Below are 25,882 nucleotides of genomic sequence, written 5' to 3'. Positions count from 1 at the left end.
TGTAATGTTTTACTTCTAAATAAGTTCATGCTTGCATCTAGTATTGAAAAATTACTATTCAAGTATTCTCACCCCAATCTCATATAACAATGAGAGAAGCAACTTAGAACTGAGGAGAAACTTCCTGACAGTTAGAACAATTAATCAGTGGAACAGCTTGCCTCCAGAAGTTGTGAATGCCCCAACACTGGAAGTCTTTAAGAAGATGTTGGATAGCCATTTGTCTGGAACGGTATAGGGTTCCCTGCCTAGGCAGGGGGTTGGACTAGAAGACCTCCAAGGTCCCTTCCAACTCTACTATTGTATTGTATTGTACTGTACTGTATTGTATTGTATTGTATTGTATTGTATTGTAATGACGAGCAACTGAAAGAGATATCATACAGTTCTATAAAAATATTTGTCCTTGTTCAGATTTTTGCATACCTTTGCCCCTGAATGTTATCAGATATATATTCTCTATAGAAATATAATCAGTGTGACAAACTAATATTAAAATTTCACTGTTGCTTCTCATATGTCCTAAACAAAGTCACCAAACTGGCAAAGTGCTAGAATAAAAAGTTCATAGATTCCTTAACTAGCTACACTATTTTATAACTCAAGGGTGGGTTCCGGAAGGCACTACGGCTGGTTCGCTCGTGCGCGCGCTGTGTGTACATGCTTGATGCGCACTGCATGCGCATGAGCAGTGCAATTAAAATTGTTCTGCACATGCGCAGAACTAAAAAACAAGATGACGGTGCCTATAGCACCACCCAGAGAACTGGTTCGGGGGCATGGCAGACCTGGATCACTGCCGGTTCCAGCGACCCAGGCCATCAAACCACTACCAGCCGAATCAGTCCAAACCAGTAGGAACCCACCACTGCTATAACTGCAACCAAACAGTTCCAGTTCTTAGTGATCAGTCTTTTACATTGTACTGTAGGAATTTTGCCCCTTTCCTCCATGGAAAACAACTTCAGAAACATTTGAGGATCTTCTAGCATGATCATTTCCATCCTTCCAAGGTTGGTAAAATGAGGACCCAGATTGTTTCAGGCAATATGCTGGCTCTGTAAACCACTTAGAGAGGGCTGTAAAGCACTGTGAAGTAGTATATTAGTCTAAATTCTATTGCTATTGCTATTTCAGATCCTGCAGGTTGGATGACTTTACTCCAGAAATAATAGGCAAAAGATCAGACCCTGTCTATAAGTCAATAGGACCCACATGAAGTTCTTGTAATTTTCAGGGACAAAAATATGCAAAAATTCAGATAATCAAAAGGAGGGGGGAGTTTTAGTTCACAGACATACCATATTTTTCGGAGTATAAGATGCACCAAGGTTTGAAGAGGCAAATTTAAAAAAAAAAAGTTTTTGCACTCTGCAGACCTCCCGAAAACGGGCCCGTTTCCCCCCACCCCCAAAAAGGGCATGAATAGCCTTTAGGAGGCTTGTAGAGTGCTCTTTGGGGGGTGGGGTAGGGCAAAAATGAGCAAAAAATGGCCCGTTGTTTTTTTGTCAAAAAAAGGGCATGCATAGCCATTAGGAGGCTTATAGTGTGCTCCTGGGGGCTGGGGGGCAAAAACGAGCAAAAAATGGCCCATTTTTCACTCATTTCTGCCCTCTCCAGCCCCCAGGCGCACTCTGCAAGGCTCCTAAAGGCTATGCACGGCCATTTTGGTGAAGTGGGCAGGGTTTCAGGAGGCAAAAAATGCTATAAGACGCATCCAGATTTTCAGCCTCTTTTTTGAGGGGAAAAGGTCTGTCTTATACTCCAAAAAATATGGTATATAACCGGATTTGAAGAATGGAATGAGATGGTGCTACCATCCCACTGTCTCTTGTTAGAAGTCAACATTATATATAGTACCATATGTGTCAGATGAAAGATATTATAATTGTAACTGTGAATTAAAAAGCCGCTAGGAAATATTCCTCCCATCTTGCTTATTTTGACCTTCACTGTTTTTAGCTATAAATCTGGAAAAAGATGTGGAACAGATTTCACTAGCTTTGCATCAGAGAAACAACTAAGAACTAATCTCTGCTCCTCCCCTTGGTGTTTTCTAAGACTGAGGAGAAGAAAGAGAGATTTGGGATGCTATCTCAGTATTCTAGGAGATAAGATACTCACAGAGTTGAGATAGACGGTGTTATCCAAAGGATAGGGAATCTGTCGGGTACCGCAATCGTGCAAAGATGACTCCAGAATAAAATGGGTCCTGTTTGATTTAGCTCTGCAAGTAGGATCCAGCAGAGAGAGCTGTGTCCCAATGAAACCGCTAGCCTAAAAGGAAACAGAATAAGACAGAAAGTTATACCCAAACCACTGATCAGAACTGCAAAGGACAGCAACAACTGGTACCAAGCATTTTCTCCGACACTGAGAAATTCTGTATTAGAAATCTATTGTATGATTATTTGTGCTGTCACAATGAGTGAAGTAGAAAACCAGCAGGGCAGGTAAGCAACTGGATAGTCTACCCATTCGTTAGAACGAAATTTCAAGATCCTGAGATCGTAAAGTAGACTTGAATGTTTCAGAATGTAACACTGTAGAGAAATGGGATTTAAATTCCCGTCCAGTTAGACACAAAATGAAACTTCTTTATATGTATAAAAGCTATCATAGAAGGGGGTGGTCAACTTTTTCCATTTCCACTCTGTGGGGTTTCTATAGGAGTGGACTTTTAAATGGAGAGAGATTTCCAAAAAGTGATCAGCTCTTTGAAATGACCAAGTCCATTCTACTATTTCAAAACTATGACTTTATTCTCCCCCACACAAGTTATTTATTTATTTTTACAAATATATAAAATCAATGTGTGAACAGCGTGGCACCTGGGTGTCATACTGTACATTCTAATGCAAATAAAACTAATAAAGTTAATCATAATTATTACATTCAATGTATCTTATGTATATATTTCTAATAATGATACACATTTATATTAGGTTGCAATGTGTCATTATTCAATTATTCCATGGTTTCTCTTATTATTTATTTTTATTTTATTATATGAAGGTGTATACACTAATATTCCCCCTTCCCTTATTTCTATCCCTTATTCTAGCTTTTACTATGACTTTATTCTCTTGATTTGGGCTACATCTGAAGAAAAGCTACACTTCAGCTGAGTGTCCATACTTTTTAGAGCCAAATGGAACACTAATGGTCCCTTAGGTCACATGACTGTTGCTGAGCTGACGAGATGAACGGCTTTTACCTCGGCTTTTGCTTTGAGGTTTAGCAGAACCATAGTCATCAGAGCAAGCAAGGGGAACCCCAAGCAGTACAAAGTAGTTGTGGTGATACCAGCCTTGCAGCGGTAATCACATGACATCCAGAATCCAAAATAATTCATTTTGAAATGAAATTAAAATAACAGGCTAACCTCCAGTGAGTCTTTTGCTACCGCTACCATCATGGACGTATCGTTACATATCACAGACATGGCAACATCAACGCTACCCTGCACTTCTTCTGGTTCTGGGTCTTTTGGAAGAAGCTGTTCAAAACCATGGCTAGCTATGATTGGGTCAACAGTATCGGCTGACGGCAAAGAGCCTTGGTTGTTCTCATGAAGAAACCTGAAAGGCATGTCCTGGTTCAAACGTGAGGCTGGAGGGGATTTAATGCCATGCAGCAGTTCCTTCAGCTCTGGTGGAAGGAAATCGTCTTCTTCTTCATCATTCATTTCTTCTACAGAAAGAGACAAATTACAAATAGTAATTCCATACATCTTATTCATAACTAGAATCGTGCACCGGTTAGTTCACATAGCATGTTAAACCATGTTTATAGAGATTCTCAGTCATCCAGGTCATGGTTTTTTCCATGGTTGAACGATGAAATTATTTTTTTTCTTTCCTTTCCCAAGAAATAGTTTCTTTGCCCTATTTTTCTTGCAACAAGTCAATGTTTGATACAGTGATTCCCAGTTTGTTTTAACCATGATTTATTATGTCCGAATGTGTAACATTGGTTTATTCCTAAATTTGTCTTTAACTCAACTTAGCTCTTCTTGCTCCTGGCAGAAGGAACAAAGAGAAAAATCCTAGGAATTTACCCAATAAGTCTTATGGCAAAACTGGCTTTGGCTTGTTCCTGACTTTCTCAACAAATCACGGTTATAACAAATCGCTATAACAAATGGCGACTTAGCAGGATGCATGAAACAGACATTGTTAAGAATGCTATTTAAAGTACAATTAGGATCAAACATTTCTTTTTCTTCACAGAAAACAACAATGAAGGTATCTCATCTCCTTTCCTTCAACCTGCCTAGTGTTGTTTCTCTCCTGAAAAACTAGCTTCCTTTTATTTCCTTGTTCTTGGAAGGGTAAAAACAGCCTTGGCATGGTATGAAAAATATAAAAGCCTGTATATACCCTCAGCATCCTTAGCTCAGGACAACGGAACGTTTGAAAAAATAAAGCCCCAAAGCTGAGAATCATCTCACAAATATAGCATTCCACACGGTAACGTCCGGGAGCAGAAATGCCCATCAAGTATCTTCTCAATTCAAGACCAAAGGGAACAAAAAAATATTGTTGTATTTAATATGATCTGATGTACTTCCTTACCTGCATCCACAAGTTGTAGGTGAAATCTATTAGCAAGGGGTGCTTTTGTATAAGTAGTAACTGGGTAGTGACCATGCTCATATGCCCAGGCAATCAAATTCTCATGAGAGGAAGGCATATCAAACACAATGGTTTTACTCATAGCCATAGAGCGTTCCGTTTCTTTTCCAAAGCCAACCCCATTTGATGTCTATAAAACAGAAAATAAAAACTTTAGCCCTAGATAGTTTTGTTTCTTACAAAACTTTTTTTTTTAATTGAAGGATTTAGTTAACTATCACTTTAGATCAAATTTTGCTTTCTTTCATTCATTTTGTACCATTCAATCAATGTTTTCTTGTCCACACAAGGAATTTTATCCAAAGGACCAAAAATTAGTGGGTAATGTGTAAGATACATTCAAACAATTTCAACTGAGGAATATCCACATGACAGAATTTCACTTCATGAGATTCTTCTATTGATAACCACAACATATAAAATGGCTCTATGGGTTGATTGCATCATATAGTGCCTTTTACCAGAGCAAACAGAATGAGATCCTCTATGCCAGGGATGTCAAACCCAAGGCTCGGGGGGCAGATTTGGCCCACAGGATGCTTAAATTTGGCCCGTGGCCCCCCCTTGGAAACAGTGAAAGACCGGCTCACAGTGCCTCTGCCAGGAAAAACAGAGCTCAGGGATGCCACGCAAGGCCTACCCGGGCTCCATTTTCGGCCACAAAGTCCTCCTGCAGCCTTCTGCCAGCGAAAATGTAGGCCCCAGGAGGCCATGGGCTCCATTTTCGGTGGCAGAGGGCTGCAGGACACCATCGCGGTGCAAAACAGAGCCTTGATGAGTGATGTCGAGCTGACCATGCCCACACTGGCCACCCACCGAACCACCATCCCCAGCCCCCTGAGATCAAGCACAACCCTGATGTGGCCCTCACTGAAATCGACTTTGACACTCCTGCTCTATGCCAAGGGATAATTGAGGGGAAATACATACTGCAACAGCTTTCTGCAACCTGATGCTCTCTAAGTATGTTTGAAGTTCAGTTCTCAGAATTTCCAGTCAGTTGGGGAAAGGAAAGACACCATAATGATTCTTATGGCTTATAATCCATTACTAATGATTGGTGGGGTGTGAGATCCTCTCTCCTCTACCACCTGCTCCTATCAGGCAGCAGGATTTGAATTAAATTGTAATTGTTGATGTCAGAATGTTTGGACAAACAGAGGACCATCTGCAAAACTGAAGATCATCCCCAAGTAATCTATAAGTCTTTGAAAATATATATATCTTTCACTAGGGCAATGAACACAATTAAAGCAATATATTAATGTGTGCAATAAAAATAAAACACTGTATATACATCCAAGTTCCCTTAATGTTTTACAAAAAACTTCTGAGAATCCCCCAAACCAGGTCATTTTAGCAATATTCCATTTAAGCAATATTTGAAAAATTGTTACTCAGAAGTCATACTTTACGGAAGATAGTGGGATAAGGGCAGGGTGAGATTCAGCTGGGTCGGACAGGTTTGGGTCAACCAGATGCTAATTTTACATCTGGTTTGCCGAACTGGTAGTTGCAAGGACTGGCGGGGGGGGGATGGGCCTCCCAGAAGTTGTGGAAATGGGCCCATTTCTGGCTTCCAGAGGGCCTCCGGAGCCCAGGAGAGGCCGTTTTCGCCATCCCGGAGGCTCGAAGAAAGTCTCCAGAGTCTGAGGAGGGTGAAAAATGGGCCTTCCGGAAGTCCAGCAACAAGCCCATTTCCAGCCTCCGGAGCCTGGGGGGAGGCTGTTTTCACCCTCCTAGAGGCTCAAGAAAAGCCTCCGAAGCCTGGGGATAGTGACACCCCCCCCCCCGTGGTGCAGGCGGCTGAGCAGACCATGGCCACCATGGCCACGCCCACCCAGCAACCAGGCAGAGAACCGGTTGCTAAAAATTTTGAATCCCACCTATGAGAACAGGCCTCATTTGAAGACAATATCCTTGGTTCAGCGTGCATCAGGTTCCTAGAAAGGCTTCAGGAAGAGAACTGATCTATCTCTAAGCTTCTCACTGCCTTGGATTTTCCAGTTATTGAACTAAATAAATTAAACTATTGTGCTTCTATTCCCATTTCTTTCTATTTCTATTCCCATTTCTATTCCTATTTATTGCTCATCCCTTAGGAACAGGCAATCTTTTTATTCTAGTCAGCATTTTCTCAGATACTCTGTTTAGGAATCATAGTGAGCAGGACTAAAGCACAGAGGGAATCCAAAGCAGACACATATAACCTTCGTAGTGGGCTCATTTTCCCTTTCTGATATTCCTCTTTCTCTTTTCATTTTATTACCAAACCACCGTTTCTTTCTTCCAAGCAAACCTGAGACTGCAGATCATCCCATCCCAATTCAGCCAGTCTTTACCTTTCACTTCAGTAAAAGCCCTTCAAAGTGTTATTGATTTTAAACATACATCTGAGTCTAAAGCTGCAATCGCACCTCTTAGCATGGTGTTATTTTACTTAAAACATCTTCATGCAGTGGTAAAAATCTGATTTTCTTGAGCAGCAAACCTATCACAAAAGTCCACTGTAAACAAGGATTAGGATGCCTTGGAGTCCTCTGATAGGCCTAACTGCAGTATTTCTAGCAATTGTTTTCATTTTTCCTTAAGGCCCCAAGAAGGTAGCTGTGAGAAATGAAAAGGACAGTTACATCCAGTTGTGTAAAGCTACTCAAAAGGCCACATTTTTACCCTATTTAAGAGTAGGAGATTCTAACATTATGTAATGAGATTCCAGCACCTGCCCCCAAATGCCAAATGCTGATGCTAACACTGTCTAAACTGGAGCTATTGTCAGTGAGAAATACCCCTTATTTTGCAATACTGTGTAACTGACAACTGGCGAGCATTGCTCTGTGCAATTGATGGTTTTATTGCATGCCTCTCAAAATCACATTTGTGACATGAGCAGCCATATAAATTAAACTGACAGACAGATAGATAGAAGATAGATGATTTCATTTATGAATGCATTCTTGGAAGGAGAAGGAACCTGATAGTCACTGAATTCCTTCAGCTTTTAGAACTGTGACTGGAACAACGCAGGAACTTTGTATACATGGGACCCTTCCCTTTTCAATTGCTCTTAATATTTAAATAATAATATTATTTAACAACTTGATTCTTGCTGAATGAAGAGCTTGGAAAAAAAGGTTCAAAGTCAACAGGTACTCCGAATAAGATGCAATGCATCCCTGAGGTTTATAAAGGCTTTCAGAAATAAATGTCTTTTACACCAGAGGTGGGAAACCGAGGCCCTATTTTGACTTGTAGACTTCAACTCCCAGAATTCCTGAGCCAGCCAGGAATTCTGGGAGTTGAAGTCCTCAAGTTATAAAAGAACCGTTGTTCCCCACCCCTGCCTGACACGGTAGCAGGCTGCTTGGTAGGTTAGGAGAAAACAAAGTGCCAACAACATTAGCAAAAGAAGGGGAGCCATTTAGTCAGTCATCTGTTATCAGGGCTTTCCTTGTTCACAGCAAGGCATGAGGTGTTAACAGACCCGTGCCTCCTCCAGACCACAAAGCAGGGGAGTATCTACTTACAATGGCTTCCAACCTCCCCTGCACATCATGGGATTTGATGACCCAGTTGACAGACTTTCTGCTCTTGAGGATAAGTACAAGATCCCTGACAAGCGTGGTGTCTGGCCGAGATGGTCTGATGTCAATGATGATATCCACCTGGAAAGCGCTGGAAAAGCAAGGCAGAGTCAGCCAGTATGCCAGAAAATTTCTGCTCTCAACCTTCTTCCAATCCATCATGTTCCCAGTGTCTGGCCAGTAGATTAAAACACTGGAGGTTATCCCAGACGTCCAGCATGTGCAAAACAGACTGTTCCGCCACACTTGCTAGAACAATTTTAAATAACAATGGAAACAACATACTTTTTACGCTAATAACGCTCCTCAAAAGCTTGTCTTTCCCATTTAAAGAGTGCACATTTTCTCTATTTTGGTGTCAGTTCAAGAAAGCCACTTAGAGCTGGCTTTTCACATCTGCACAAAAGAGCTATCTTCTTTTGCATCAGAAGTTTTAAATGGAGATTTTTATATCTCTGTTCCCTTTGGTACTTCGTATGACGCAAAAGTCACTTTGCTGTCTCTTCAAACCATAGTTTGGCAAACAGCAAAATAGATTGACGAGTTCAATCTGCTTGCTGGATTTTAGAAGCAAATTCTACATACACAGAATAACTGAATCTTTGCAGCTTTACTTCATATTTAAAACAACACACAAGATATGCTAGTTTCGTTGCCAAAGATTTTGTTGCCTGTTTTAAATCAATAGCAATTTATTGCTCTCCAACTCCTGATTGTCAGCCCCTTTACAACTTTATACTATTCCCTTTTATCCCTTGGAATACTATTTTCTGTCTCTTTATGCCAGCCTCATAAAACTATTCAATTCTTGGTGGATAATTTTCTTAACAAAAATGTGTATGTGGCAGAGGTGAAATTCAGCAGGTTCTGGAGAACCGGTAGCAGAAATTTTGAGTAGTTCTAAGAACCAGAAAATACCACCTCTGGCTGACCCCAGAGTGGGGTGGGAATGGAGATTTTGCAATATCTTTCTCCCAGGAGTGGGGATTTTGCAGTATCCTTCCCCTGGAGTGGAATGGGAATGGAGATCTTGCAATATCCTTCCCCCAAGAGTGGGGAGGGACTGGAGATTTCGCAGTATCCTTCCCCTGCCATGCCCACCAAGTCACGCCCACAGAACCAGTGGTAAAAAAAAATGAATTTCACCACTGGTATGTGGTCTCTATATTATCTTCTCTCATGATGTTTGATCAACTTTCTAGTTTAATTTTCAGCATTTCCCAGGAGTTTCCCACCTAGTAGGAATCATGTCCAACCCTCCTGAGTTTTCTGAGTTAAGAATAAATTGATACCTGTCAGGCCCAGGTGAAGGTCCAATTAAACTGATTTAATTGGACCTTAATTACTACTCGTGTCTTTGCAGAGGAATATTCTCAACTAATGGCGCCTGCTTGGAGTTAGATAAGGAGCAACAAGATTTAAGGAGGGATTGGATTTAGTTCCCCTGTGGCTATGTAGAGATTCTGGGGTGATCCCCCTTTTAACTCTGCCCTCAGGTTCTGGCACTCATTCCCCTACAATACCAACTTTATGGTCACCAGCTATGACAGCTTCTTATAATAAAAGATCGTCCAGCATGCAATCCTAATCATGGTAGAATTTGGAAGCAAAGAGGACTTTGAACAACTTTTAAATTTCTGTCCAATTATTGTGTGCTACCTGATGTTTAAGCCAGATGTCCAATCCTTTATATAGCTGACTTTTGTGCTTATTACGATTTGGCACTGAAACCATCATTTTAAGAGAAAATACCACACTTAATTTGATTGGCTTCATTAGATTTATCCCGTGTTTGAAATGTTAGGTTGAGGATGTTGAATTTATGACTTTAAAACATCAATATATTAGTTCCAATTATAAAATGGTTGGTTTTCTACGTATTCTCTTTTACAAATTTGTATCAAATGTCTATAAAATCTAATCTCAACTTGAATATTTTGTACTTTTATACGTTTTATACGGCTTTTACAATATGAGGCTTGGTGCCTTTAAAACTGCTGTAGGGCTGAAATCAGTTCCTTCCCAGTTTGGAGAAGTATAATTTGATTTAAAACTTTTACCTGTTTGAATCAGGTGCAATAAGTTCAATTATATGAACTTCTTTATCATGGGCCACACTAGAGAGAATGCATCCCTCTGCTGTCTTTGGTTGTAGGTATCCCGCAAGGTAGTTTAAAGAAATAAAGTTCTTTTCTATGTTGCATGTTGTAGGAAAAAATGGAACTAAAAAAAAGAAAAAAAGAAAAATTATTTCATACATTGGTTTTAATTACCTGAGATTATCAAATGCAATTATACCAATTACATTGCAGTGATGCCAAAACTAAATATGATATTCAGAACGGATTCTTCCCTTTTGTACATTTTTACAAATTTAATCAATTTTAAGTCATACCAAAATATAGTAATTTATACCACAACCTGAGAGACATTAGAGAAATCTCATGTCTGCTAAAAGTCAAAATCCTCCTTCCATTTTCTATTTGATTTTATTTGTTCAAGTGCAGAGTTAAGAGGCTTGGAGAGAAATCTAATTTTTGGCATTTTCTGTGTCTGCGCCTAATTCAAGCCTTTTCTTCTGCTTATAGTACTTTTTTGTTAACGGAGTTACAATTCAACAATTAACATGGAGATCCAAAGTTTTTATATTACAGAATTCATAATTAAGGGTAAAGAATAGCAAAGCTCAGTCTACCTTAAATATGCACATCAGCTGTCAGAATAATGGATACAATTTCTCGCACCTTCAAAATTCGAGCAAAGCTTTGGTGCCAAAGAATGGTTAAAGACTGGGAGAAACAAATTCCCTCCAAACCATTGTTTCCAAATTTGCCTTAACTCAGGCTGGCAATCACAGAGAGAATGACACACTTTGTGATAGTTCCACCTAAGGTACACATAGGATGACTTATCTTAGGGAACTGTCAACTTAGACCACAGATACTCAGCTTCTGACCTTTCAGAATCACCACTGCTACCTATGAAACACTGTCTCTGAAAACAAGAACTCTACTTCACACAGCTCAAGTTATTTATAATAATACACACGCAAAAATATGGCAGACAAATATCCCCAAATACAATCCCACCTCAAGAATATATGCAAAGACTGTGTTCATTCTTCAATGTTAGAAGGACAAAACAACCCTAGATTTATAATCTGGAAATTACAAATTCATTTTCTGGTTACGAACTAGCCCTTGATCTGTGTAATAAATTAATTTATGTACTCACTATTTAATTATATGTTAAGAAGTTAAGCCAATTCTTTTTATGGAACATATGATATTTTCTTTTTTCTTTGCTTTCCTCTCTGTTTACTTTTGTATTCTTTCCTTTTGTATTCCTTTTCTCCAATTTTGTATATTGTTGATTATAGCAATAAAACATGTTATGAATGTCTCACTGTTCATTGGCTTTTGATACAACTTCCAGTACAGGTAGTCCTCGACTTAGGACCACAATTAAGCAAAATATTTCTGTTGCTAAGCAAGATAGTTGTTAAGTGAATTTTGTCCCACTTTACGACCTTTCTTGCCACAGGTGTTAAATGAATCACTGCATTCGTTAAGGTAAGTAACACGGTTGTTAAATGAATCTGGCTTCCCCATTGACTTTGCTTGTCAGAAAGTTGCAAAGGGCGTAGTACACGGCAACTGTCATAAATATGAGGCATTTCCAACTGTCTGAATTTTGATCATGCGACATACAGTCGTAAGTGTGAAAACAGTCGTAAGTTACTTTTTTCAGTGCTGTTGTAACTTTGAACAGTCACTAAATGAACTGTTGTAAATCAAGGACTGCCTGCATTATAAAAGAAAGAGAGAAACTCAATCTCCATAGACAACTTCCACATCATATTTAATTAGGATTACTGCTTTATATCCTACTTTAGAATCATTATGGTTTTCATGAAAAGCAGATAGCGGTCTTTACAAAATAAACAGAAAAGGGAACTACAGTCTTATTTTTGTTTCCTTGTCTTTTTAATAAATTAAATGCCACAAATGTTGTAAACTTTTCCTATAGGGGAATTCCTCCAGCCTTTTGATTGTTTGGGTGGACCTTTTCTAGTTTTCCAATATCCAACTTGAGATGTGACAACTAGAACTAGTCGGTTGGATACCTGTGCTTTGTTACGGAACTATGTGATCAGGCTTGATAAATTGACAGCTAAAGCTTGAACATTAATGAGTAGTTATGATCGGCCTCGATTCTCCCCTTGCCTCACAGAAGCCTCTCCTCTCCCTCAGGCGTGCCCCACAGAAGCTTCTTCTACCTTCTCTCCTTCTCTCCCTCAAGCTGGCTCCATTGATCCTCTCCTATCCCCTTCTCTCCCTCAGGCTTGCCCCACAGAGCCCTCTTCTATCTTATCTCCTTCTCTCCCTCAGGCTGACCCAATGATCCTCTCCTATCCCCTTCTCTCCCTCAGGCTTTGCTCCACAGAAGCCTCTCCTATCCCCTTCTCTCTCTTTCAGGTGGGGAGGGGGAGTAGAATGTCTAAACTCCCAGCCCGCAGGCTGGATCAATCACGCGCTGGCCATGTCCACACCCAAGTGGCAGTTGGAAAAGAGTTCTTTTCAGGTAGGGAGGGGGAGTATAATGTCTAACTCCTTAGCATCAGAGTGTGTTAATAATAATATAAGAAATACTAATGATCTGATTGTCATTTCAAAAAAAATACTTTCTTAGCAAGCACTTAGAAACCGAGAAGATCATATGTGCCAAATTTCAAGTTTGAAGGCTTTACATTTCTGGAGATTTCATGATGATGCATGAGTGGTATTTCACTTTTATGTATATAGATATATGGTCACTCATATCTGATCATATGAAAGACGTTGTATGAATAGATTGAGACTGGCAGTTTTATTTTTAAGTTTTTCCAACCTAACTCAGTTTTAGTCTCCCTTTGCCTTCCTCTCTAGAGGATCTTCTCTGTAAGCCATGAGAAAGTAAATCTATTCATGGAGTCTGACAGAGAGCACTCCCCAAACATCTGTTAAGCATCCTGCCAGATGGGATCTCAAAAGCTGCAGAGATATTCTGCCAACTCCTCCCATTCAGACAATGGAAAGTGATCCTGAAGATGTCCAGCTTGCACTCAGATTAATGTACTCCAAAGGCACACGTGCAAAATTGATTCTCAATGCAAGCAATGCAAGGTCTTTGAATGGGCAAATGGCTTTCCAACCAGTTCTCTGAGAATATCACCATGCGTTGGAATGTGAAACACTACAGGAGATTTTGTATCTTCACTGTGTGTTTCTGGAACGTCCTCTTGTTTCAGCCATCAGTATTAGCAGATAAATAAGTCAAAAAGGGGACAGCTTCTTTCATCATGTTGATATCACCTTAAATCATTTGCTGTTTGGAGTAATTCAGCTGCAGGGGACGGTCATAATATAATAAAAAGTTACCTATATTGTAGGTAAAAGTCAAGACTCCTTTGAGCTGAACAAGACTTCTGGTGATTATATGGACATAGCCAGGTAGATTTCATGGCAACAAAACCAAATTGCTTTGACATTATGTCCCCCTCAAAGTATTTTGGGATTTCCCAGCCTTGCCTTCCACCCAGAGATTCCCTGAAAGCCTTCTATCTAAGGGTTAATGAATTCTGTCCCTTGTCTTTTTTTTTGTTTGGTTTTTTAGCTCTGCTAAGCTGAGTGTTCTGCCCTTAAAATAAAAGATACAGATGCTGAGTTTTGTTTTGACCTTAGAACACAATTTGCTGTTGGAAGTGGCATAGCAATAGCACTTACACCTATATATCACTTCACAGAGTTTTACAGCTCTCTGTAAGTGGTTTGCAGAGTCAGCATATTGTCCCCAGCAATCTGGGTCCTCATTTTACTGACCCCAGAAGAATGAAAAGCTGAGTCAACTTTGAGCCAGTTAGGATCGAACTCTAGGTTGTGGGCAGAGTTAGCCTGCAATACTGCATTCTAACCACTGCGGCATCATCTTGAGTACAGGTAGTCTTCAACTTAGAACAGCTCATTTAGTGACTGTTCGAAGTTACCATGGCACTGAAAAAAGTGACTTATAATTGTTTTTCACACTTATGGACTGTTGCAGCACCCCCATGGTCATGTGATTAAAATTCAGACACCTGACAAGTGACTCATATTGATGACATCTGCAGTGTCCCAGGGATCATGTGATCACCTATTGCGACCTTCTGACAAGCAAAGACAATGGGGAAGCTAGACTCACTTAACAACCATGTTACTTATTTAACACCTGCAGGGGTTCACTTAACAACTGTGGCAAGAAAGGTCGTAAAACGGGGCAAAACTCACTTAAATGCCATACTTAGCAACATAAATTTTGGGCTCAATTGTCGTCATAAGTCGAGGACGACCTGTATTTTCTAAGGCTGAGATTGGGTAGTTATTTTATCCCTTGTGACTGGGTTGCTTTTCCAGAATGTATGGCCACCACAACCATCTACACCCTTGTTGCTATTGCATTAGGCTGGGGCAGGTCATGGAGGAATGGAAAGCGTTGAATAGAGATTATGCAGGGATGTCTACTAATAGATCTTGTAAATTGGAGCTTTTTAAAGAGAAAAAAAAACCCTATTACTATGGGGAAATTAAAGTGCATATGAGTGCTGTGTTTTATTTTGCAGGTAGTTAGTGGGAAAGTGGGTGAGTGGGTGGTTGGGTATGTCTACTACACTGCTCTGGTGTCTTACTACTTTAATGTTATTCATATAGTTAATGTATGTGTATGTACATATCTACTTTCAGCAGTTACTCCCTACGTGCAAGCAAAAACCTTAGCAAGAGATTGCCACAACTGTTAATTAATAAGGCCCTAGTTCAACTTATTCATTTTAATATATTTCCCAATTAAAAGGAGTGTTTTTCAGTAGTCCAGCTTAGGGTGAGGAGACACCGTTTTCATTTTTTATCTACAGCTAAAGCTACTTAGGCTAATATGCTATTCCAAGTGAAAAAGATATCCCAAGTAAGGTAACCCTCCCCCTTTACAGTAAGCAGTAACAAGACAATGAACACCACCAGATCCCTGATGACACCTCCTCCTTGGGATTGGGACCCATAGGAAGCTGCTGCCTCTTCTACATCTCACCAGATAAGAAGGTACCAATAGAAGGCGGCATCTGATAATGCTGTTCCCGAAGATATAAAGGCTGTAAAAGTAACGACCAACACCTTGAACTGTACCCAGAAGCCTACTTGGCAACCTGTGAAGCTCTCATTGTACCACTATAGAACAGGCAAATTATTAATCTATTACTATTACTAATCAGAATACTGCGTTCTAGATGGTATTCAAGGACAGCCAAGAATCATTATAAACAAAGCTTCAGGATTCAGGAATAGCTAAATTGGAGCCTCAGATAGAGCTGTACAAATGATTTCAATTTGCTCTTCCTGCAGAAGTTGTGAATCCAGGGCGTATAAAACAAATACCATAACTGCTGTTTTACTATAATGCTCATGCTAATGAAAAGTTGTCAAAACCGTGTATATTCTAATGTATATATCTGTAAACTTGATATAATAGAGATTAATTATTAAATGGTTTGTCAAGAACTCAGTGATTTTTGTCAACCAAGAAGAAAAGTTTGGAATCTGGGTAGATGTTGATAACAGATAAAGAGTATGGCTCAGAATAAGACTGCATCCTATAATCTTACAAAATCTTTTTTCTCATCGTGGAAGGTAAGATGATCTATACAAGGTTCTCAAGAATTATTACTTACTTATTTACCTACTGGTCATTATTTTAGTAATAAATGTAGATTTATTTATTTACCACTATTACTACGAACCAGTAGCTATTATAGCAGCAGTGCAAGAGTTGTTTTTTGTGCTATATGTCTAGCCCTGTTGTGCATGGATATAGTAGTCCTTGGGCAACAGTTACCCCCAGGCAAGTAGTAAAGATCTCGATAGCAACTTTATAGGAATGCTAAATATATGGCAAAACAATTCCTCAACAGATAAACTAATGTGGACGACTCATTAATTTCTGATAATTTCTGACAAACTTCCACAATTTCTTTGTATGCAGAGATTATTCTTCCATTACATAAAAGGGTGAAAATTACTGTTCAATTTGTTGGTCTTCAGCTTTTGTAGATTTTAAATCCCCTTAAAAGAAAATTAATGCCAACAACCTTCACCTGTCCTCAACTTCACTATGCCAGTCACATAAACACTGCCAGCAAATGAACAATAACAGCAAAACATCAGTTTGGGATATGTGGTTGCCTGGAACGATTGCTAAGAAAAGGCCTCATTCCAGGAAAAGGGGGGAAAAAAAGATAAATAACTCTTACCTCTTTTGGATGTTGGCAACTTTCTGGTCTGAACTGAGAAAGTGTGTCCTGGATGTGTGTGTGTGTGTGTGTGTGTGTGTGTGTGTACACGTACGTACGTACAGGACCTTTGCTTAAAAATGGGGAAGGCAATATCATGCTTTGTTAATTAGGTATTATCTTGATATTCCTACCCAACATGACCCTACACTGGTGTAAACTGTAGTTCTTTTGGCTTAACAAAATAAGCCTTTTTATCAAAAATATTCATCATGTATCAACTTTCCTCAATAAATTATTGCTGCCAAAAGTCATATATCAACAGTAAAATTTCCTGCAGCTGGAAGGTATTTTAAAAAGATTTAACTCTAGGATACCAGAAAACCAAAGGGATTACACTCTAGGTGCTAACAAAACGCTAACAGGGGGAAAAGAATTTCAGCATTGAAATGGGGACACTTAAATTCATCAAAATAGATTTGGAAAGACTGTTAACTAATTAATGCTTTATGAAATAACGGCATCATAATATAGAAGGCAAAATGGCAAATCAGGAAAGCTAGAGAGAAAATGTGCAGGTCAGTTGCTCGAAGAAATAAACGAAATATGATATATTACAGCAGGCAATTTGAAGTAATACAGAAGCCTAACATTCACATCACATTTTCAATAATCTAGATAAGAATAAGGAAGACTAGAAAAATCTGACACAAAAGTCCACCATCTCAATAGCAATAAACTGGAATCTCACAAGTCAAAACCCTTTATGCTGCTCTCTGATGTCCTGAGTCTAATTAGCACCCATGCCTGCAATGTAAATAGCCAAAAGATCTATTCAAAAACACTGGCAATATAAATGGCACGGGACTGGATTTATTAGATTCCAGTTTAGGTGCACAAAATTAGAGCATCCATCCATCCATGTTGGCATCCCAATATGGATTGGGTTCCTGAGTTTCAAAGAACATACTGAGCAATAAAATATTGTTTCTTATTTAGATATTTTGCTGTACTGTCAAAGAGCAAATTATTTTGAAATGTCATCAGTGCATTATGTAGCATAACAGGTTTTATGCCAGTTTGATCTAGTGGTTCAGGCATCAGGCTAGTAACCAGGAGACGGTGAATTCTAGTCCTCCTTTAGGCATGAAAAACCAGCTGGATGATTTTGGGCCTATCGCTCACTCTCAGCCCAACCCACCTCAGTAACCTTAACCCTAACTGCCTTAAGTTATTTATAAAACTAATAAAGGTGTGATAAAAATAAAGTATTACGAACATGTGAAACCTTAAACTTAAGGTTAAACCCATCAGAAAACCTTTCTGATCAGCACGCAGTCATCCAAATTAGTTTGACAAGCACCAGGATTAGACACACACTCACTCCAATTTGTCGGACTGTGGCTAGCTTTATTTGTCAAGTTTTATTTTACAGCCCTTTAATTCTTTTTTCAATTGCCACTTCTGGGGGCGGGGGATATCAAATGAAACCCTCTGAAAGCCCAAATTCACCCAGATGTCCCCAGTTAACATTCTGTGAAAATTGACCCTTTTAAATACACTGCTTTCCCCCTTTGGCAACAGACAAGGCTACAAAAGAAACAACTTTTGGAATGATTTTCTTACCTCAGGAGAGCCAAGGAATGTCCCTCAGGTGAGATTGAAGACAAACATGAATTAAACCCCACGTCTTATTAACAAGCTTCAACAGACTTACCTTCACCCACTTTTATGTAAACGTTCCTGGATATTTTAAATTCGGTGAAGGATGTTACTGCTCCATATTCTTTTTCAGCCCACTCTAACAGATGCTTATTTCCTTGAGGAAGGGGTTTCTCTTCTCTCTTTGCTGTCAAGGAAAAGCCTTCCTTCTCAAACTGCACCGTGGAGCCTGCTGAAACCTGAGGAGATTGGAAGCCATATTTAATGTGACAGTCACCTACTACCAAACAATTATCTCTTCAAAATCTTACCAACCATTAAAACTGTGACACTGTCCCCACTACCTGCTAAATAAACTATACTGCAACCATTTGGATAACCTGAAGTCCCTTTAAATAGAATATTGCACCAAGAACATGGATTTCAATTCTTCTCAATTAGTTATCAACTAAGGTGACCAACTTTTTTACAGTGAAAAGGAGGACAAAACACGTTCTATTGTCCAAAATGCTAAGGTGACCAACTTTTTTACAATGAAAAGGAGGACAAATAAATTGGAAAAAATATATCGTAAATAAAAGAAATATTTTATTCATTGCAACAATAATACACTAAAATATGATATATGCATAATAAAAACATTTGCAACATTTTATATTGTAATTATGCTTACATGCCTGTTAATTATTATTTAAATGCGTACTTTTCCATTGAATTAATATTTTTTGTCAATGTATCATCTTCTAACAATATATTGGAAATATCTGAACAAGAAATATCCTTCATATTGAATTTTACGGCAAGTGCTGCAGCTAGAGTATCAACATTCAATCTCGATTTCTCACTTGTCGAAAAATCATTGGCCATTGAAAAAAACTCTTTCAACTGCTGCATTAGTTCCAGGGCAGCACAACGTAAATTGAACAAGTATAAATAAATGTTCACATGGAATATGTTCATTTTTGAAATGGCTGAAAATATCCACCCATCTTTTATCAATTTCAACATGTTGATTTTCCCATTGTATTAATTTTTCAGAATTTAAATATACATTCAGTCTTCTAATTTCTTCAAAGAGACAATTGTCATCTATTTTAATGTCTAGCATTTCTTTAGATAAAAATTATTGAGTCTTGACGAATTGTCATGTCAAATACAAATACGTCACATAACGCGCAACAGATTAGTCTTCAAATATCGAAAAGGAGGACATATAGGACACTTTTCGAGGGAGTACAGAACTTACAAAAGAAGGACTGTCCTCCCTAAAGGAGGACAGTTGGTCACCTTATATCAACGAAAGATTCAATGTGGATGAGAAGGTACTACTTTCTAGAAAGGAAACATAGAAAAGATGCATAAGGATTTGAAACATGGACACAAACCAGAGGTAAAATGCTCTGAAGTCTGCTACCGGTTTCCTTCACGCACAAAGGAAGGAAGGAATTTCTAGCAAATATAAATTGTGCGGCACAGCTGATTGTCGTACAGCTGATCGTCTGAACTTTTAAAAAACTTTTTAAAGCATTTTTTTACTACCAGTTTACCTGAACCAATAGTAAAAAAAAATGCTTTTAAAAGTTTTTTAAAATGTTCCGACGATCAGCTGTACGACAATCAGCTGTGCGATTTCTAGTGAATATAAATCACGCGACACAGCTGATTGTCACTACCGGTTTGCCCGAACAGGTATCATTTCACACCTGACCCAAACGCTAGATATTTCTTAATAAGATCTTTTGTATTATATGCCAAAAAATAGGAAAAAACTAGATACGGTATTACATAATTGAGGAAATAACAAAAAAAAAATGATGATTCTTTTGGGGTACCTAAAGAAAAACAGCCTGTGGCAACTTTCTTCAAGCTATCACTCCCAGTTATGGTGGGTTACCTCTCAGAACTTCCAATAAACAGTGACTGAGAATTTTAGGTCCTGTAATTCAAGCTTTAGAAAAGCTGAGCTAAGGTACCGTAATGTAAAGAACAGGATGAACCACTAAGATATCTGCTCCAATTCCCAAACCAGAGGCACTTCAATAGCTCATTTCTATCATGCTTCCTCACTTATGCCTGTTGAGGAAACAGCAATTTGAGTGCCCTTCCTGATTTGCACAAAGCAGTTTAATAAAGAGTAGGGGAACCCTTGCTAATGGTAGACTCCATTGTACACTGTACCCCCATATTGTACTGCATATGAAGATTAATGCTAATTTAATACTGGGCCCATGTTTACTATACAAGACAACAGAATATGGGGGGGGTTGGTTTCATATGGTGAATGAATAAAATTCACTCAGCTATACCCGTAATAATTGAAGTGAACAAACAAATATGGGCTTATTAATGATATGCTATTATTTGCCATTTATTTTTTTCATTTTAAATATATACTTTTATTAAAATTACCATAATATAAAATACATATGAAAACAAAAGTAATAGAACAGTGGAGGAGAGAAAAGAAGGGGAAAGAGAAGTGTGGGGTGAGGGGGAAAAGAGACCTTTCCCCCCAACTTTTATAGATAGATAGATGATAGATAGATAGATAGATAGATAGATAGATAGATAGATAGGTAGGTAGGTAGGTAGGTAGGTAGGTAGGTAGGTAGGTAGGTAGGTAGGTAGGTAGGTAGGTAGGTAGATAGATAGATAGATAGATAGATAGATAGATAGATAGATAGATAGATAGATAGATAGATAGATAGATAGATAGATAGATAGAGATATAGTTATAGATATATATTCTTTTCTTTAATTAAACTAGACAACACTGGCCACATTTCTATATTGCATTCACGGTATCGTTCTACTGCTTCATTGTCATTTCTGACCTCCAAGTTCACAAGAAGTTCTAAAGCCAATGAAATATTCAAGTCCAACTCTTGGAAACAGCACCAGAGGATATGAAGTCAACCAACACAGGAAGCTGCCTTACTCTGAATTAGAGTACTATCAGTCCACTGATGGTGGGGGTGGGGACTTTCGGAGACAGCAAAGCAGGCATTGTGCAATGACAATTTGTGTTTTCAAGGCCAATCTGATACAAAAACGGCTTTCATACTGACTATAAACTCAAGCAAGCTAACTGATGCAATGAATTAAAATCCTGGGGCACAATAGGACTGTACTGATCCTGCAAGAAAGAACCTTCTTACCCTTAAAGCTGCTCTTTGAAAAGTCAGTCAATGATAGTAGAAAACATTTAAGCTACTATGGAGCAGTTCATGTAATATCAAACCAATCTCAAAGCTCCTTAAGTGGGAGAAACAGATCAGAGAAATACTTTATGGCATGCGCTCAAGGTTAATGGAATTTGATCTTTTGGTTCACTACCACTGCTAACCAGCGTCATTTAGGTAAATCTTAGATGGTATGAAATGGTAAACTAACCATTTAGTTAAACCAGGAAGTGAAATGATCCCAAAGTACTGGAAACTAATGCACTCTGGAAAACTGCCTAAGCCTTGACAACATTTTTCATGGACTTGTATGGGAGCTAAAAAAAATCAACATGAGAATCCTCATGAGCATTGCATTTAATAGTTATGGATATCAAAGAATAGTGCAAGCTATGTACACTATTTTAAAACAAATGTCAGCAGCACATGTGTTCCTAATCAAATTAAATCCTATCTCGGAGGGATGAAAATCCGAAAATTGATAACTTGTCTTTCATGTTGTCAGATCTCATAGAAGATTGCCTCATAGGAAACTTATTCTGGTGGGAAAGAAGGAAAGGATCCGTTTGTGACCTGCCCACAGCAACCAAGTGAAATAGAGTAATGTGATTATTTCCATATGACACTTTTTTCTAAAACTCTGTGACGAATGACTTGTCATGGCGATTTTGAACATCACCAACACTCAATAGAGCTTTGTTTCAAACAACAACATGTTGCAAATGGGTATGCAGATACTTTTGGATGACTAACTGGAAGCCTATACAGATATACTTTTAAACAGTGACTTTGGGCAGGGTACATAATAATAAAGAATTTATTAAAATGTCTCAGGGACCATCAGATCTTAGACCATACTTTGATGATCGGTGTCCTAGATAATCAAAGTAGAAGAAATCTTGTGGCATTCTATCCACTTTTGCAGCTATAACAACAACAACAATAGCAACAACAACAATAATAATACCGTGTTCCCCCGAAAATAAGACTGGGTCTTATTTTCTTTTGCCCCATGAAATATGGCCTTGGGCTTATTATAGGGGATGGCTTATTATTTTCTGGGGCAGGTGAGAAGCGAGGCGCCCCTTTTACCTTTCCAGCTCCGTCGCATTCCTCGCCACTGTGCTCAGGGAAGCGGCTAGTTAAAAAAAACCCTTCTCGCAAGTTCAATCAAACATCTTGAAATCGCAAGAAGATTTTTTTTTACCAGGGGCGTCCGTGAACACAATGGCGAGGAAGGCGAAGGAGCTGGAAAGGTAAGATGCGCGCTTCGCGGCCCAACATCACCCACCTCGCCCCAATGGTAAAGGCAGCCTGCCTGGGTCCCTTCCCCGCTGTCCCTTTAGCGAGGGATGGCAGGTGGGGGGGGGGAGAAGTGAGGCGCGCCTCTTACCTTTCCAGCTCTGTCGTGTTCCTCGCCCTTTTGCCCATTGAATCCCCTTATAAAAAAACCTCATGAGTTCAACTCGCGAGGTTTTTTTTTACAAGGGGATTCAATGGGCAAAAGGGCAAGGAACGCAGCGGAGCTGTCAGTCACTGGTAGCCCTAGGATGCGTGTCTCGCTTCTCCCACACACACACACACCTGCCACCCCTCGCTAAAGGGACGGTGGGGAAGGGAACCTGGCAGGCTGCCTTTATCATTGGGGCGAGGTTGGTTGTACTGGGCCGCGAGGCGTGCCTCTTACCTTTCCAGCTCCGCTGCGTTCCTCGCCCTTTCACCCATTGAATCCCCTTGTAAAAAAAAATTACGAATTGAACTCATGAGGTTTTTTTTACAAGGGGATTCAATGGATGAAAGGGCGAGGAATGCAACGGATCTGGAAAGGTAAGAGGCGCACCTCGCTTCTCCCCCGCCACCTGCCATCCCTCGATAAAGGGACGGCGGGGAAGGGAACCAGGCAGGCTGCCTTTACCATTGGGGCGAGGTGGGTGATGTTGGGCTGCGAAGCGCGCATCTTACCTTTCCAGATCCAGGGCGAAGGGTGGAAGCACATTACTTCGCCTGCCGCTATTTTTGCAGCGGGCTCTTTTTGCGTGGGAGGGAAGGGCAGGAGGTGGAAGCACTTTGCTTCGCCTGCCACTGTTTTTGCAGCGAGCCCTCTTTTTGCCCCACAAGCTGTACCGGTAGGTGGTACAGTGGTAATGGCAGGGACCGGTTGTGCATGCACTTAAATAGTTGAGGGCGGGCTTATTTTCAGGGGAGAGCTTATTATGGCACATGTTCTGAAAAGCCCGATTGGGCTTATTAGCAGGGCATGTCTTATTTTCGGGAAAACATGGCAATATTATTATTATCATCATCATCATCATCATCATCATCATCATCATCATCATCGATTAGTTGTAAGGCCACGCAATGTACAAGACAATAATTAGGCCACAAATAATAGAAAAGAATAAAAGACAGAACTAAAAGAAAATACAAATCATGTTTCTGTATAAACCAGTGGTTCTCAACCTGTGGGTCGGGACCCCTTTGGGGGTCGAACGACCCTTTCACAGGGGTCACCTAAGACCATCGGAAACCACATATTTTCGATGGTCTTAGGAACTGAGACACCAATTTTATGGTTGGGGGTCATCACAACATGTGAAACTGTATTAAAGGGTCACGGCATTGGGAAGGTTGAGAACTACTGGTATAAACCCTAAAATTGTCCCCAGTCAAATCCACACTGTTTATTTGGTTTTAGTGTCCAAGCAATTTCATAAGATCACACAATAGTAACTGGGCCAAAAAAGTTTGCCAATTTCTATTGTCCATTAGCATGTGTGAAAATGCTCTATTTATTAAAGATCCAGAATATTCAAAAACTAACAAGTCAACAATTAAAAGGAAAGAAACCATAAACAAAATGTATCCTTTGCACATTTACCGATCAATGCAAACTATTTGCCATATTTGATATTTTATTATACAGGAAGTGTTCACATGAGGGTTCAATCAACACAACATCCATATCTCCACAAAACCAAAGTCCACAAAACTATGGTTTTCCTTTCCCTCCTTTATGGATGTGAATCCTGAAGTCTCTGTACCAAAGTCACAACAAGCAACAGGGAAAACTCCACACGCACACACTCTACTCTAGCCTTGCATTTGTTGGCAAGACAATATGTCCAACCTGGAGGTCTTGGATTGAACGAAGTCCACCAGCATTGACTATCGGAGCCAAGATGAGATGAGTGGGACATGTCATCAGAATGGATGACTGCCATGTATCTCACCAACTGATCTATAGCACATACTGAATCTGGGAAGAGACCTTCAGGTTGATCACACAAGTGCTATAGAGGCACTGTGAAAGAGGCGCTACTATTGTGGCATTCAGCTGAAGGATCTAGAAGTTGCAACTGCTGACATAACCTGCTGGCCAGTCCTAGGCTATGAAGACAGCTGCCCTCAAAAACTGTCAGGAGACAATGAGCAACAGCACAGAATGACACCCACAGTTATTACAATAGATGTCCAGTGCTTCCATTGTGCTAGATCTGCGGTTTCAGACTGGGACTGCAGAGCCATCTCCATATCTAGAAATGAACTGCACAATCGAGTGTCTTCTTCGAACCCAAAGGACTATCACATATCTTACGAAAGGGAGTGTCTGCTGGAGATATATAGCATATCCAGACTGCAAAGACACACTCCGTTTAAAACAGGGTTTATTTAGGTCAGGCAAATCACAGCAAGCTATATAACAACCATTCTCTCTTTACCAGATACCGTGTTTCCCTGAAAATAAGACATGCCCTGCTAATAAGCCCAATCGGGCTTTTCAGAGCATGTGCCATAATAAGCCCTTCCCTGAAAATAAGCTCACCCCCAACTATTTAAGTGCATGTGCAACTGGTCTCCGTCATTACCACTGTACCACCTACCGGTACAGGTTGCGGGGCAAAAAGAGGGCTCGCCGCAAAAACAGCAGCAGGCGAAGCAAAGTGCTTCCACCCCCCGCCCTTCCCTCCCGCTCAAAAAGAGCCCACCGCAAAAACAGTGGCAGGCCAGCAATGTGATCATCCCCTCCCGCCTGTTCCTTCTCATGCAAAAAAACACTGCCCACCCCAATGGTAAAGGCAGCCTGCCTGGTTCCCTTCCCCGCCATCCATTTAGCGATGGGTGGCAGGTGGGGGGGGGGGAAGTGAGACACGCCTCTTACCTTTCCAGGTCCGTTGCATTCCTCGCCCTTTCACCCATTGAATCCCCTTGTAAAAAAAACCTCATGAGTTCAACTCGCGAGGATTTTTTACAAGGGGATTCAATGGGCGAAAGGGCAAGGAAAGCGACAGAGCTGGAAAGGTAAGAGGCGCGCCTCGTGGCCCGATACCGCCCACCTCGCCCCAATGATAAAGGCAGCCTGCCTGGTTCCCTTCCCTTCCATCAGTTTAGCGAGGGGTGGCAGGTGTGTGTGGGGGGAAGAAGCGAGACGCGTGTCCTAGCACTATCAGAGACTGACAGCTCCGCTTTGTTCCTCACCCTTTCGCCCATTGAATCCCCTTGTAAAAAAAACCTCGCGAGTTG

The 25,882-nt window shown here is 40.0% G+C and overlaps 1 protein-coding gene across 3 annotated transcripts in view; it reads right to left on the bottom strand.

Moving 5' to 3' along the window:
- The window catches only part of TGFBR3 (transforming growth factor beta receptor 3), a 156,878-nt gene that overhangs the window by 22,257 nt on the left and 108,739 nt on the right, over positions 1–25,882 (bottom strand). For 2 of the 3 annotated variants that reach the window (XM_081949001.1, XM_081949003.1), the window contains exons 5-10: positions 18,235–18,418; positions 10,282–10,444; positions 8,165–8,312; positions 4,578–4,767; positions 3,386–3,693; positions 2,125–2,277 (exon numbers count right to left, since the gene is read on the bottom strand). In XM_081949001.1, the coding sequence (XP_081805127.1) occupies positions 2,125–2,277; positions 3,386–3,693; positions 4,578–4,767; positions 8,165–8,312; positions 10,282–10,444; positions 18,235–18,418 (1,146 nt within the window). The remainder of the gene's footprint in view (positions 1–2,124; positions 2,278–3,385; positions 3,694–4,577; positions 4,768–8,164; positions 8,313–10,281; positions 10,445–18,234; positions 18,419–25,882) is intronic. The other variant, XM_081949002.1, reaches the window with a different exon arrangement.

This window comes from Natrix helvetica, assembly GCF_964273705.1.
Source record: "Natrix helvetica genome assembly, chromosome: 3".
NCBI classification, from domain to species: Eukaryota; Metazoa; Chordata; class Lepidosauria; order Squamata; family Natricidae; genus Natrix; species Natrix helvetica.
Note: the sequence above shows the minus strand (reverse complement) of the source record. Positions and strands in the feature narration are given on the sequence as shown.